We start from the raw sequence: 16592 nt of genomic DNA on the forward strand, positions 1-16592 counted from the left end.
GCTCACAATGTTGACGTCATGTCTGATGCTGAGATGAACTTCACGACCACAAATCCTCTCCTCAACAAAAATAGCCAACTTTCACTTCCCTCATGTCATCTGAGTCCACCTTTCCTTTCCTGTTAAAGACCCTATTCCTGTTTTTGTTCTCTTTCAACTTGATCATTCCGATGCTTTTCTGGGTTTTTTTCCCATCTTCATTCTTTTGCAAACATAAGCTCATCCAAAACTCTGCTTTTTATATCTTAATTTGTACTGATGTATCATCACCCATGATCCCAGAACTCACTGACCTTCATTGGTTCCTGGTTTGCCGATACTTAAAGTCTTTAAAAAGTTGCCCTTGGTTCAACCTCAATGGCCTTGTCACTACCCATCTATGTAACTTTCTCCAGCCCTACTAGCCTTTGAGACCAACATGGTCTTTCAATCTTGGTCTCCTGTACTCTCTAACTTTAATTGTAGTGGCTGTATCTTAAGCTGCCTCAGCTTTAAGCTCTGGGAATTCCTCCCTAATCCAATTTAAGTTAGTCTTTAAACCCTACCTCATTGATCAATCTTTTAGTCATTTGTTCTAATCTCTATGTGGTAAGTATAAAACTTTGTTTAACATGTTCTGTGAAGATCTTGAATTTTTACGACATTAGAGTGTTCTCATGTCAATTTTGTTTCAAGATCTTTTCTTGAAAATTTCTCGAGCTACTTTTTGATTTGAGTGCTATCTTTTGGTTTTCAAGGCTTCCTTTTTCATTTTCAGGAGCTCCATTATTAAGTGGTACAATTGTGTAGTAAGATTACCCTTTACATTTGTGGTAATGTAAGGGGCATTTAAATTTGTACAAAATCAGAATTTGATAAATTCATCAGTATCCTCAATAATCATCATCACTCCACTACACTTAAATGCATACCACACAAGCAAAATATTAACTCCTGGAAACTGCAGTATTTGAATTTTCTCAAGACAACAGGCATAAGTTAACAACAAATATTTTCTTTTAAATATCTGACACACTTCTGTACATAATAAGCAATTCATCTAAAAAATCTTTCTGTAGACAAATGAGTTAACAGTGAAACCATTGCATGTTTATCTTTCTAAGGAAGTCACTGCTTTCCACGTAATTCATAGTTTGTGAAATGCTTGGAAATGTATTATGCATAGATGAGAATCCTTATGAAATAAACTAGTCTTACGCATCTAAGATACAGCGCTCATTACGTTCGGATCTACTACATTTTCCCCTGGATTAATCTTTGTAGTTCCTGAACCTTTGCAACTTTAAGCTAGAGACTCCATATTAATTTGCAAGGAATTCATTATGTCATTGACTTCAAATTTACTAAATATTATTTTGCTGAAATGTTAAAGCTGCTGTCTTCCCATTTTAGCCATATGTTAATCTGCCTTCACTCCCCTGACCTGGCAGCCTCACTGCTGGACCCTTTCAAGACCCACGTCGTTTTGGAATTGCTATTGGAATGCCTTATTGAGAACAATTATTAGGTTGTCTCATAGTTTAAAAGAAAAGAGTAGGGGACAATGTAGATGTCTTAGGTGTGGTCATTGAAGTAGGAAGGACACAATGCAGTTCACTAATTGTCAATCTGTATTATGTTTGAGAAATTAAACTTTTTTTAAGAATGTTTAAACAGGTGGCAAGATGAGTTTTAATTGATCAATTTCAAAGTATTCCGTAATAACGTGATACTCTTTGAACAGACTATTTACTATGAAGTTTTATATTTAAATTTGAGTGATGAAAGTTGTGCAGTTGGTGGAGTGATTTTTGTGACATTTCTAAGCTTGGAAGGTTGGACTTTTATCTGAAGTACATTTTATTTGAAGTGCAAATTCAATAAGGCACTGAGTGCTAAAACACGCCAGAATTCTGAACATAGAGTCATACATCCTGGAAACAGACCCTTCGGTCCAACCAGTCCACGCTAACAGTATCCCAAAACTAAACCAGTCACACCTGCCCATGCTTCGCCACTATCCCTCCAAACCTTTCTTATTCATGATCTTATCCAAATGTCTTTTAAACATTAACTGTACCTACATTCATTACATTCTTTGACCGTTCATTCCACACATGAACCACACTGTGTAAAACAAAAATCAGTTGCCCCTCATGTCCTCTTTAAATCTTTCTCTTTTCACTTTAAAATATATGTCCCCTAGTTTTGAACTCACCCACTCTAGGGAAAAGACCTTATCTATGCCCTTCAGGACTTTATAAACCTTAATAAGGTCACTCTTCAACCTCCTGCACTCCAGTTATAGAAGACCCAGCCTTTGTATCTATCTTTGTATCTCAAACTCTCCATCCTGGCAACATCCTGATAAATCTCTTTTGAAACCTCCCCAGTTTATTAATATCCTTTTTAGGGTGACCAGAACTGCACACATTACTCCAATAGGGGCCTCACTAATGAGCTGTACAACCTAAACATGGTGTCCCAAAGATCTGAGCAGTGACGGCAAGCGTGCTAAACACCTTCTAACCGCCCTTCTACCTGTGATGCGCATTTTAAGGAATTATACCTGAACTTCTAGATCTCTTTGTTCTACAACAATACCCAGGACCCCACCATTAACTGTATAAGTCCTGTTCTTGTTTGTATTACCAAAATGTAATAGCTCACATTTATCCATATTAAACTCTATCTGTCACTCCTCAGCCTTTTGATCCAATTAATAAAGATCTCTGTGCAATCTTAGATAACCTTCTTCACTGTCCATTGTATCAATTCTGATGTCATCTGCAAACTTATTCTCCAATCCTCCTCATTCTCATCCAAATCATTTATATAAATGGCAAACCAAAGTGGACCTAATACTGATCCCTGTGGATCAATCTGAAAAACAACCCTCCACCATTACCCTCTGTCCCCTACTATAAAGCCAATTTTTCATCCACTTGGCAAGCTCATTCTGAATCCTCATGTGATCTAACTTATTCCAAATTTTTGAAGTTCTAATTTTGCAAAAAGGCCTTGACCTGATTTTCATTTTAAATGACTTTCTAGTTGCATGTAGTGTTCTCATGTCCTTATTCTTTATCTTGTTACTTTTTCTTTCCCCTGACCCACCATCTGCTATGTCTGCGAAAACCTGTCATTATCATGTGTATCAAATTGCAGTGTTTTCGACAGGATATAGTTTAGCTCTGAAGATTCATGGTAATTGTGATGACAATAATGAATGTAAAACCGCCCATCCTCCTGCTGCGTATCCATGGCCATCAAAGTAGCTCCTGCAACACCCAGGAACTAATGACGCAAGTTTATTCTTTTAAACTAGGCTCAATTGAGCAAAGTCATCATGTCACTTGCTAACTTGTACAGCTGATACTAAAATCCACAAAGTGTGCGTGTAAAAGAAAAGCCATTTCAGTTTTTACCATCTGTCTTGTTACATTGCTGTAAAACAATGCTTTTTAATTATGTCAATTGGACAATTGTTCTTCAAAGTCCAGTCTGTAATTGTAGATTAGGCCTTGTAATGTAGTTCCTAAATATCTGTCTTTATGATAATTGTTGAAAAGTAAAGCATGTGGCTGAAGCTTACCATTTTGCAATCGTGAAAACAAAGACAAAAATGTCAAATTTCAAACTTACAAACAATCAAACTAGAAAGAAAAGAATGCTGATTGGTTGGTAAGTTGACTCAATGGCGAAGGCATTCCCAGGGACCTACCTAAGCTTCCAGGTAATTCAAAAATGTGCAAGGCTTGAACATGTTCTGTTTGTTTTTAAAAACAAAGGGATCCTGCTAATGAATGTATGTGACTTGTAGCAAGCGTAAAGGCTCCTACATTGAACTTGACTGATTATCTTACATTTGTTTGTGTAACAGTTAGCATATTTAGGATTGTTCAGCCAATGTTTCTCATGTGTATATTCGCATTAGTAGTGGAGACATTTTGTTTTAGTTTTTTTCAAGTACAGACTGGTTGAGTATGTTTTGTATGCCTTTGAGGAGAAAGTGAGGTCTGCAGATGCTGGAGATCAGCTGAAAATGTGTTGCTGGAAAAGCGCAGCAGGTCAGGCAGCATCCAGGGAACAGGAGAATCGACGTTTCGGGCATAAGCCGTTCCTGAAGAAGGGCTTATGCCTGAAACGTCGATTCTCCTGTTCCCTGGATGCTGCCTGACCTGCTGCGCTTTTCCAGCAACACATTTTCAGCTATGTTTTGTATGCCTCCAATTACAAACATCCAAACCATGGCAACATCTCAGCCAATAAAGAGTTGATTAACATCGATCTCTGTAATATAGGATGTAGTGATCTTTTTAAATTTTCTTGTATTTGCCATGATGAGTGCAAAATGGAAGATTTTGGCAAATGTCTTTATTCAGCATCATTATGCTTAGTAAACAAGATGCCTACAGGAGGAACTCCATGGTTTGAGCCCAAAATGCACTAAAGCATCATTCTTGAAAGAATGAGCGATTTCATATCTGTCCTAAAAAGTAGTCAACATCCAGTGTTTGCAGCTTTGTTTCCTTTGTCTCTTGATGTTTTGTGTTAATTTTTGGCAACTCCAATTTAATAAATTTTGATTATTTGTAATATGAAGTCATTTCAGAAGATGAGATATATTGACTCAAAATGTTAAATCTATTTCTCTCTTCACAAATGCTGCCCATCCTGTTGAGTTTCTGCAGCATTTTGATTTCATTTCTGAAACAAGAGCACTTTCCTTTGATGGTCCAGTTTCAGTTTGTATCATCTTTAGTACCACAACGAATAAGGCATTCATTGATTTGCTAACTTTTTGTTTTTATTGCACATAGTTCTCATGAGATAGTTTGAAAGGAACTAGCGATTTATGCACTGAGTTGATATTTCTTTTTAATTTTGTTTTGAGATAATTATATACTGCAGCATTCACATTTGACTAACCTCCCAGCAATGTTCTACCAAAAGGCACAGACAGGTACCAAACTCCTGCAGAGTGAAGTGTGGTTTCTGTGGATATCTTGACAAAAACTTTTCATGTTAGCAAAACATGTAGTATTTCAGCAAAAATAATTCACTGCTGTTGTCTTGTGGGTATTTCACATTTCTCACTCTGAAGTTTGTTAAGTGGCATGAAGCATTGGTTACAGTGGTCAGGCATTTGTGTTCTGGAAAGATATCTTTTCTCTGATTGCTTTGTTTCGTGTAGAAACTTCCACACTTGGAAAACTAATTTGTCTTCCTGTTTCACCCATGCCACGCATGTCTCCCCAGCACGAGAACTAATTAATATACTTTAGTGCTTTAGGAATAACCTTTTGGGGTATAGTATTCAGACTAATCAGGCTTATCATTGGACCTGATTAGAGAAATCTTTCCTTTTATATTTGCTTGTGAACTGTAAGTTATTGATACTGACTGTCTCACTACATCAAATCAATTTTGGCCTAAGAATAAATCCCAATATCCTATTCTTTTCTTTCACCACCACCACCAAAAGCTTTGCTGCAATCATCATTAATATATGAGCTGAACCCTGCAGCCAGACATTTTGCAGCCCATGCACTTTATTTCCATGTAAGTTTAGCCATTTCAGTAATATTTCTTACCATGTTTACAACTTGGGCATTTCTGTGATTTGAATCCTGTCCATTGGTGGAATTGGATGCTCTACAAGTCTGTGACTCTGAAATATTGTTAAAATCATTTTTAATCAAGCTTATTTGTTCACAACAAGTCAATGAAAAGAGATGATTATATCCTAACTTTTTTTTATTAATTAGTTCATCAGTGTGTTTGCCTAAAACAAAGTGCTAAAAACCAAAGTTTAGAGGAGAAAATAATGTAACCTAAACTGACAGGAAAATCTGACATAGAAACAAAAACTGCTAAGATCAGTTTGAACATGTATATCAATATCAGCAAGTGATTGGATACAGAGCTGTGTGTGTGTGTGTGTGTGTGTGATGTGACGTGACTTCAAATACTTCATGCACTTCACTTTTATTGCAAGCTGTCAACGAGTGCTTTTTGAAATTAAGCCAGGGTATGTTCAGTTCCCAGAATATACACACAGGTTTATGCTGAGTTGCATTGATAATCTGATCATTTGAACAATTCCACCTATTGATTAATTACAGATGGTTTCAACTGACTTCATTCTGCCTAACAATGGAACCTAAAATACCAGAAATATTAACTTTATAAGTTTCATGGTTCAGGTTAAATTCTCGTTGCAAATTAATAATAATTGTGATCCTTCAAATGATTGTAATTACAAAGTTAAAAGTCACACAACACCAGGTTATAGTCCAACAGGTTTAATTGGAAGCACACTAGCTTTTGGAGCGACGCTCCTTCATCAGGTGATAGTGGAGGGCTCAATCCTAACACAGAATTTATAGCTAAAATTTACAGTGTGATGTAACTGAAATTATACATTGAAACAGACAATCAATTTTTTCAATGTATAATTTCAGTTACATCACACTGTAAATTTTTGCTATAAATTCTGTTAGGATTGAGCCCTCCACTACCACCTAATGAAGGAGCGTCGCTCCGAAAGCTAGTGTGCTTCCAATTAAATCTGTTGGACTATAACCTGGTGTTTTGTGATTTTTAACTTTGTACACACCAGTCCAACACCAGCATCTCCAAATTGTAGTTACAATTTCAGATGCTGTACTTAATGGACCTATGGAAAATGTATACTCAGCAGCTTTTTGGGTATTGTAAATCCTAGAAGTAGAAATTAGCTCAAAAGTTTCATGTCATACAAGAGTGTTAGAAAACAGTTTTTCAGCATTATGCCTAATTTTCCAAAACTATACACAGAAGCAATATTCACAATAGAAATGCATGTGCATTCGACCACTGAAGGATACATGAGGGTTCACTATGTCCTTAAGATTGTAATCTAAAGTTTGGATAGATAATGGTTGTGGTCAACGTAGAAACAATAAGCTTTAGGTTCCTCTCTAACAGCCAATTCAGCACTTTTTATCCAGTAGCAGATAAGGAACCACATCTCATAGTGATGGTAAGCAATGTAGTCATAGCGTTTATCTTTTGTGTCACTTGACTTGCTCAGGCTACATGCTGCTAAGATTTATCTGACAGAAAATGTACGAGTTTGAATGGACTGTCAGAATAGTGTCTGTTGCCTGTTATTTTATCTCCTGAGCAAAAAATAATCCTGTTCGTTATCTCCTTGCACTTCACCTTGCAAATTATAGTTATAGTGGAACTTCAACACATTACTTCTCGCAGGATTAGAATGTATATTCATTTCAATTTCTATTTTTGTGTGTGTTTTTTTTGAAAAAGCGTAATCAGATTCAAGATTTGTTTGTACTTTTATCTGAAAAGAGTTTAAACCTATTTTCTGTCATGGATTTATTATGCAGAAAGCTGCTGCTAACTACATTTTAAAATGATTCCATTAATTACAGCATTGGAAAGTGCAGTTTTAGTTGTTTTGAGGAACACCAAACATCATCAGCTTCCAAAATAAATTAAAAATGAACCATTTAAATTTCAAAGTAGGTGTTATAATTCTTCTGATTTCCATTTTCAGACCGAATGAAGTCAGTTAAAACCCTCTGTAATTAACATCTGGCTTGTTTGTAAATGATCTGCTTAAAAATGGTATTGAAATTGTGTTTCAGAACCAACCTGGCATATCCCATCTGTGTCGAAGGTAACATCTGCACTTCGAGAGAGCCCCAATGGGAGGCTGATGAGACAGGATGTTGTCGGCCACATTTCTCCTAACAAACATGGGCAGGTAAAGAAATTTAAATCTATTGGCCTATTTGTTTTGTCTGTGTTCCAATGTATCTGGGCAGATTCATTCTTTTCAGTTAATGTTCTTGACATTGAGAAATCCAAATGCTTTGATTATTCCGATTAAAGATGACTTGTTCTCCTAGGTGTTTGCACATGCAAACACCTTTTAAAGAAAGCGTTGCATTACACCTTACTGCTAAACGTTTTCCTTGGGACCTCTTTTCAAACCGAACTTGGGTACTGTATAAACTACAAACTGTTCAAAAAGTGTAGTGCTTTGTGATTTTGTTTGTTGTCTCTGCCTTTATTGCAAATTAAAGAACTCTGAAGCAAAGACATCAGCTTAGGTTCTGCTACAGCTTTTGACATGGCAAAATGGAGAGAGAAGGATTCTGAGAAGAGGTGGGTAATGGTAAAGAGACCCTGAAGTTACAATAACAGAAATGGGTTTTCCTTTCAGAAGAAAGAGAGGCAGAAAAATAGTTGGGGAAAAGCATTCCCAAACATAAGCGCATGGTGATTAACTATCAAAGGCAAAACAAGTAAAAATGTGTAAACCTGGAGGAGTGGAGAATAATTCGTTGGGGTGCGTAGTTGGAAGCATACAATCTGAGAATCAAAACAATTGTTCAAGATTCATCCATTTTCAAGTGAAGGCTACGTTGAATTCCTGTGAACTAGAAAAGCAGAGATTCAGGAAAGTAAAACTGAAGAAAAGTATAAAGCTAGGAAGCATAGCCCTATGATTAAAATAAAATATCTTGATGTTAGTACTCAAGGAGTTGAATTATTTAAACGTTGTAAAGTTTGTTTTCAGTTATGAGGTCTGCCTCTTGTTTTTGTCTTCTCCACTGCTCTTTTCTCTCGACCTTCGCTATCATCCCTCTTCGTTCATTCCAAACATAGAAACCCCAAATAGCTAACTTTTCCATGCTCAAGTGGCATTAAATGTCAAGCAGACATTTGAGTGCATGCATTTACTTGATTTCTTAAGTCAAACTCCCACAGGTGAATCAAGCCTATGAAAAATGAATGTTATTGCATGGCCAAATAACATTGCTGAATCAGTCATTAGAATATTACTGTGGGAACAATTCTTAAAAATCACTTCCTCGTGCTATTGAAGTAAACCAGTTGGCAATTGTGTAGTCACAGCCTTGTGCTCTCAATGGAGTAAACATGACATGGCCGGAAAAGGGTCACACTGAGGATCTATGTTTAATAAGAAGAATATATTCAATAAAAAGAGCATGGCAAATAGTCATTGTGTCACCATTTATCATGAAGTCTGGTTAACGCACAAATGTTTGTGTGAATCAAATACACTTAGTACTGGCAGGTTCTCCATTTTTATCTTAGTGTGGGGACTGACAACGTTATCAGCAAGCAAGCTACCCACCATGAGAGCCCACTGGATCAAGTTCCAATTGGGAATTTAAGTAGTCACCCATCCCCTCCCTGTTTGAAGCTGACACTGGCAGTTACTATGAGCAGTAACTCTTCAGACACTGCAAGCTGTGCAAAAGCACCAAAGAAGAATCCACATATCTCTCCTTGTGAGGAGGGTAGAGAAAAGTGGATGTTTTTCAGCTGCCACCCAAACTGTGCTCCTGATTACCCCAGTGATTGCAGCAAATGACTGGGGATTGCTTAGTTCAGTTGGATGGACAGCTGGTTTATGATTTGGAGTGACGCCAACAATACAGATTCAGCTTTGTCTCTCTTTCACTCTGTCTGTCTCTCTCTCTCTCGCTCTGTCTCTCTCTCTCTCTCTCTCTCACTCTCACTCTCACTCTGTCTGTCTCTCTCTCTCTCTCTCTCTCTCCATCCTTCTTTTGTGCTGTTGCCCATCACTTAATTCTGGAGGTGCAGAGAAGGGAACAGATGTCTGATGCCAACTTCCACAATTATTTGCCTTTCTGGCACTCAATATTGTACAGTGCAAGTCCATTTGCTTTGAAGGGCAGTTGGTTATAGTGATGAAGTTAAGGTACAGCTATGATGCATGGACACTTGATTCAATGTACTGCTCACTGGGCAAATGATGTAGTGCAATCTGCTATTTCACAACAAATTACTATACTTGTGTAATGGGATAATGTAATGGTATTTGAGGCCTCCACATTTATAATTTTACATTTCAAATCCAGGAGGTGGTGAAATGCATGTGTTTATGAGTGGAGCTAAACAGAGGATAGTTCACAAATATCATTTACACTTTCCACGTCTAGCAGCAAACCATTCCTATTCAACCACAAACTTTGTATCTGGTGCTAGCGTGGAGGAAGATTTAAGTTTGCTACACTGAAATAGTCCCCTGCAAAGAAACTTGTAGGAACTCCAAATTTAAGCTAGAATTAACCTATGAAAATAACTAAGTTCATCTTTATGTTTGAGTATTACTGAAGTTGGTGTCAACAATGCCACTATGATAAGACAGACATTGTGTTGTTGTATTTCAGCATGAAGACTTAATTTATATAATCTGTTTGCCACAAGAATTTAACAAATAACAGTTTTGAAATGTTTTGATTTTGTATTGGAGTTGAAAGATTTGTTTTCCATAATTTTGTTACCACCAATTTTAGATGACAAATCTTTTGATCTGTGATTTATTAATGGAACACAGGCTTAAGTAGTTTAGAGCATATATCCCAAATAACTATATTTTCTTACCCACATCTCTCTTCCTAGACTGATACACAGTACTCAAGTCACTCAAGCAGCAACACACTTTCCAGCAATGCCTCAAGTGCCCACAGTGATGAGAAGTGGTACGAGACAGGGGATCGAACGGAGTCTGACTTAAATGGATATAACTACATTCAGGGCACATCTGCAGACAGTGGCATCGACACAACCTCTTATGGGCCATGTCATAGTATGGCATTGTCTTCAGGCACCTCAGCTTGCCCAACAAGTTCTTTGAGATCTGCACCACTAAAGGAGAAAGCAGCTTCTCCTTGGCCTGGTTCCAGTGATGGCAGCATGCATGGCAGCCGATTAGGTGATCGTGCAGCTCATAGTTATGAGAGGAGGGGAGCACTATCACCAGCACCTAGCACAGAAAGCAAATCCTACGGAGGTTTGGTACACAGTACATCAAATCTACCAATTCGCGAAAGCAGTGCATATAGCCTCAGTGATACTTCCTCCCAATCCAGGTAATACTTGAGTTTTTTGTTCTGCTCAATAGCAATGGATTTCATTTGTTTTTTTCTTTCTGGCCACCTCACATTATCCAATGTTTTTTAGCCTCTGTGATATCACCTCGATCCATTTAGTTGATGGCACCTTGCCCAACCAATCCAATGTAAAATGTAAGATTACAGTGGAATCTACTACGTAGACAGAAGCTGAGAGTAGAGTCAGGATTAATGCTGCTGACATGCTTCCTGAAAGACCAGGGATGAGCTCAGGAGCTAAGCATGTGGGATACGATGACATCGTACACTGTGATATAGCAATGTTACACTTCTGTAGGATCACTTCCAGATCAATATAATGCTGCAGTTCGAGCAGTGAGTGTCCTGTGTCGGAAAACACTACTTTGTTTCCATGTCTTTGATCTGTCATTTTTCAGTGTAGAATTGCATATTTACCCTTGTATATTTAAATGTTGAAATTAGAACTTGATGAGGTACTTCGAAACAGATGACCGTGAACATCTGTATGCAACACATCCATAAGGTGACATGTACAGCAATCAGAAGCGATGACCAAAGGGATAACTATTTTTTAAACTTCCTTCATTCTGAGCCTGGGAACATTAAAGCTAATTATCTCGCCTCATTAGAGTTTGGCTTGGAGCCTAAAAGGAAGCATAGCCTTTTTGACCTGCATTACTCTGTGCTGCACTATATTATCCACAAAACCATTACAAAGATTGCAGTCTACTGTTTTTTTTTTATCCCAACAGAAAATGTTCCAGAAATTTAGAGTAGTGAGTGTTTTAAAACCTTTAAATAAAATAGAAGATATTTCTCATTGATTATTGGATTCCATTCCAGTCGATATCCTATTCTGGTGAACAGATGGCTGTGGTTGAAGATCATCATCCTGGAATGCCAATTATAACATTGCAGAATACATTGAGCAGGCATGTTGACATCAGAATGTTCCTGCCACACAATGCCGGATGTTTTTCATGAATATATTGTTGATGTTCAGTATGTGTATATCATTTACATTACAAGGGTTAACTCTTCTGTTAAAACATGTTGCTTTGAGTACATTAATATGATTGTCATGAATTTTAAGAGTCTGAAACTGAAATGGAAATTTTTACATATGGACATGTTTTTATCAGAAACCTGACAGAAGAAATGTAAAAGCCATTGCCAGAAATCTGTTGATTAATAACCCGCAGCAAATCTACTTACCTATCATAATATTTGTTTACCTAGGTTGCTCTCCTAACCTAACTCCATTGTGTCATCTTTGAATTATCATGTTTTTTTAATAGCCACAGCCTTCCCTATCTCTTCCAGCTCTAGCAGAAGAACTTTCCAGTCTTTGGCCCCTTCGCTTCTTCCAAATGTCCATCTCAGTAAATTTGTAGAAAAGATGGGGCAGGAGACCTTTCTCCTGCTGATCTCTAACAATTTCCACTATTGGTTCCACATCGTGCAGATCCTTTAAATGCTATATTTGCGTCAAGAAACAAAAATGATCAGTAATTAGCAATTCAGTTCAATTCAACCTCATAATTTGAAAATCAATTATTTATTTTAATATCGACAGCTGTTGATATTTCAGTCATTTTGTTTGGTCTAACAATTTTGGCAATGTGGTGCTTATTAAAGTTTGTGAGAAGATTTGTAGCTTTAGTGCTCGTTGTTGTGGTTCTGTTCGCTGAGCTGGGAATTTGTGTTGCAGACATTTCGTCCCCTGTCTAGGTGACATCCTAAAATAAAAACACAGAAATAGAGAACTCACACCGGATCATCAACGCCACACTTACAGGAATCCGATTCACTAGAGAGGAAGAAAAGGACAACCAACTCCCATTCCTAGATGTGATGGTACAGAGAACACCGAACGGAGAATTCACCACAAAGCCACTGAGGATATCACCTAGACAGGGGACGAAACGTCTGCAACACAAATTCCCAGCTCAGCGAACAGAACCACAACGAGGTGCATATTAGTTTGAGTTATTTATTTATTTATTCTTTGTAATAAGGTATTTATTTCCTTTTCCTCTAGTACTCTGAGTTCAAGACATTCCATAAGTCCAGTAGTCTTCACACGTAGTAAGAGTTCACCTCATGATGAAATTCGTCCCACTCCTTCACCGCAGTCTTCTCTTCACTCATCTTCAGCATCTGGACCCAGGACGTTTTATCCCCGTCAAGGAGCTACTAGCAAATACCTAATAGGCTGGAAAAAGCCTGAAGGAACTACCATTAACTCTGTGGGATTTGTGGATACAAGAAAGTAAGATTCCAGGTTCTAACTTCCTGAAGTGTTCTTTTTCTCCTAACCCACACTATATCACCAGGCTAATGCTGCATGTACCTGAAGACTACCAGTCATTGGGATCCCTATCCCCGTTTTTCTCTCTTTTGCTGATTTCCTAAAAGAATTTTGGAATCAACAAAAGGAGAAATGGTTGGTTCAGATGAGTGTAATTGTGCAAGATGTGTGTTCTGATGCCAGATAAAATATATTTGTGACCTGCTTGTCTTAAGCACATGAAGCAACAGCCATGACCATTTATTTGTATGAATTAACTGTTACAACCAGATTCAATGACACACTAAATCATATGATATAAATGAAATCTTACATTCTCGAAACAGGGTTCTCTGTGTTATGTAACTGAGTATTAGGCACCAATAGTTGACACACACAATTTCACTGTAATATTAGCAATCAATTTAGTGGATTATTTGTGGAAAAGTTTTCTTCCTTGTTTTAGGCTCTCTTATTCTTTAAAGCATCTTTACTTCCTAGTTTGAGAGTTGAAGGAAATAGGATACTTTGCTATGAGACTATCACAAAATTAGCATGGAAGTGGAGGTCCTTTGGCTTTGTAGCCTCACTTATAGATTTTTCAAAAAACTATCATTCTTCTGCCTCTTCTGATTCCTAGATCCAGTATTCTGAAGAAGTAGTAAGGAATTTTACCTACTTTTGGTCACAGTGTGAAGAACTTTCTATTATTTTATCCCCTTTGTTGTCTTGCTCATTGTTCATCACACTCTTGAAGTAGTTTTTCACTTTTGTTGTTGGTCTTGGTGTTTTATGATGCATTTTATTTAGTGTACCTTATTAAAAAGATAAGAAGTTAGCTTTCCTGCAACAATGTGGGAAAATTATGTAAAAAAATTGTGGAACTGCTTCCAACAACTGCAAACAGTCTTCTTGTGGAATAAACTTTAAACCTCATTTAAAATGTACCAGAGCACACTGTAAGAATAAAGATGCTTATTCCTTCCACTTTCTTTCTGCTTCCAGTTCCCCTCTGTTCCATTACTATAAAGCATTGAAATCCAACCTAAATTCCAAAGCTGCTGTTGGTGTAGATTAACAGAATCTACTGTATGCCGTGCCTGCACCTGCGTTGTTTTTGTTGGCAATGCTATGAGGCTGTATTGCCACATACCAGACACCTCAGAGACAGTCTTTTCATATTATCCTGATGAATGAGAATAGAAAAGATTGCTGTACATTTGTTGATGTCTAATGAAATCTGCCTCCTTTTATTCTTTTTGTCAATGCAATGCTCTTTACAGAGAGTTCCAGCTTTATCGCAGCTATGAAATTTGCAGATTTGGAAAATCTCCTTGGCATTTAGATTTTTTTTAAAATCTAGAAACTTCAGTATTATAGGTTCTTCTTTTATTTTTCTTTTAAAATGAAATTTCCCACAGTTGCTTTTTATATCTCTGGTGGATTGTCAGGTGGTTGATTATGTTCCTTGGAAAAACATTCTCACAGCAACAAACACTTCCCTTATCAAGAAGTGTCATCTAGTCTTTGGGACATCAGTATGACTCTGTTTGATGTGTTGATCGTAGTGTAACCAGTTTGATGCATGGGCTTCATAGTGTGATTTGTGAATGACATCAAGGCATTTTACTTAACGACTGGCAGCTGCTTAAATTAGGTGTAAATAAAAGTGTTTTGGGAAAATCACCAACATTTAGATATCTGGCTATCAACTCATAAGTATTCTGCCTTCTTTATATATCCATGTTTCTATCCCACATGCACACTTTACAGTAGTGGGGAAAACGTTGCTATCATGATGATGTCACTAGTTTAGTCATCTAGAAGCCCAGGTGAATGTCATAGTAACATGGGTTAAAATCCTACCATGGCTGCTACAGAACCTTAAACTCAATTAATAAAGCATTTTGGAATATAAAGTTAGTATCAGTAATAGCAGCTTTCCTTGGAGAAGAAAATATTTTATGCTTACACAGTCCTGCCTACATGTGGTTCGAGATCCACAGTTGACTTGATTGACTCTGAAATGTCGGATACAGTTTTCAGCTGTGAGAACTGTCAATGTGTTGTGAAACTTTGTACAAAGGTTGTGAAAAATCAATGTAAAACAAAAATTATTTTATTGTAAACAATATTCAACAAAATTATAATTCGTAAAGTTCATGAAAATTAATCATCAAATTAAATACATGATATCAGTCTTTTAAGACCATAAGAAATAGTAACAGGAGTAGGCTGAGCAGTCCATTGAGGCTGTTCAAGGATCATAGATGTTCAAGGATCATAGCTGATCTGACATTCCTCATGTTCACTTTCCTGCATTTTCCCTGTAACCCTGATTCCCCGATCAAGGATCCATCTCTGCCTTAAAAATACACAAGAACTCTGTCCCCACAGCGCTCTGTGGGAACGAGTTCCAAAGACTCTTAACCCCTGAGAGAAGAAATTCATCCTCATCTCCATCATAAATTGACACCTCTTTATTCTGAGACAATGCCTTCTGGTCTTAGATTCTCCCATATTAGCATTTACCTGTCATGACTCTTAAGAATCCTATATGTTCCAATGAGCTCACTTCTTATTTTTCTATTCTGCAGTGAGTAAAATGTCCCACATGTTTCACCTTTGTTTGTAAGACAGTCCCTCCATAGCAGGATTCATCCTGGTGAACCTTCTCTGAACTGCCTTCAGTGAAAAAATACTTTTCCTTAAGTAAAGGGACCAAAATGCTCCAGATGTGATTTCACTGTGTACAGTTGTAGTAAAGCTTCCCTATTCTTGTACCTTAAAACCTCCTTGAAATAAGAACCAATAATCAGTTAGTCTTTTTGATTACCTGCTGCACCTGTGTGCTCGCTTTGTATTTTGTGCAGAAATGCCTCAGAAACCCCTTTTCATTGCAGCTTTCTGAAGCTTTTCTCCATTTAAAAAGTACTGTTCTTTCATTCTCCATTCCAAAATGAATAATTTCACATTATACTCCGTTTGCCAACTTATAGCCCACTTGCTTGACCTATCAATGTCTCTCTCTAAGGTTTGCGGCAGCACGGTGGCACAGTGGTTAGCACTGCAGCTTCACAGCGCCAGGGACCCGAGTTCAATTCTCACCTCAGGCAACTGTCTGTGTGGAGTTTGCACATTCTCTCCGTGTCTGCATGGGTTTCCTCCGGGTGCTCCGGTTTCCTCCCACAGTCCAAAAATGTGCAGATTAGGTGAATTGGCCATGCTAAATTGCCCGTAGTGTTAGGTGAAGAGGTAAATGTAGGGGAATGGGTCTGGGTGGGTTGTTCTTTGGAGGGTCGGTGTGGACTTGTTGGGTCGAAGGGCCTATTTCCATACTGTAAGTAATCTAATCTAATCTAATCTAATCTAAACTGTTT

The 16592-nt window shown here is 37.5% G+C and overlaps 1 protein-coding gene across 5 annotated transcripts in view; it reads left to right on the plus strand.

Moving 5' to 3' along the window:
• sipa1l1 (signal-induced proliferation-associated 1 like 1) overlaps window positions 1-16592 on the plus strand; it is a 433231-nt gene that overhangs the window by 375847 nt on the left and 40792 nt on the right. For all 5 annotated transcript variants that reach the window (XM_043698149.1, XM_043698153.1, XM_043698152.1 and 2 more), the window contains 3 exons: window positions 7635-7753; window positions 10450-10919; window positions 12964-13194. In XM_043698149.1, coding sequence (XP_043554084.1) covers window positions 7635-7753; window positions 10450-10919; window positions 12964-13194 — 820 coding nt within the window. The remainder of the gene's footprint in view (window positions 1-7634; window positions 7754-10449; window positions 10920-12963; window positions 13195-16592) is intronic.

Source organism: Chiloscyllium plagiosum, chromosome 10, assembly GCF_004010195.1.
Source record: "Chiloscyllium plagiosum isolate BGI_BamShark_2017 chromosome 10, ASM401019v2, whole genome shotgun sequence".
In the NCBI taxonomy this organism is placed as follows: domain Eukaryota; kingdom Metazoa; phylum Chordata; class Chondrichthyes; order Orectolobiformes; family Hemiscylliidae; genus Chiloscyllium; species Chiloscyllium plagiosum.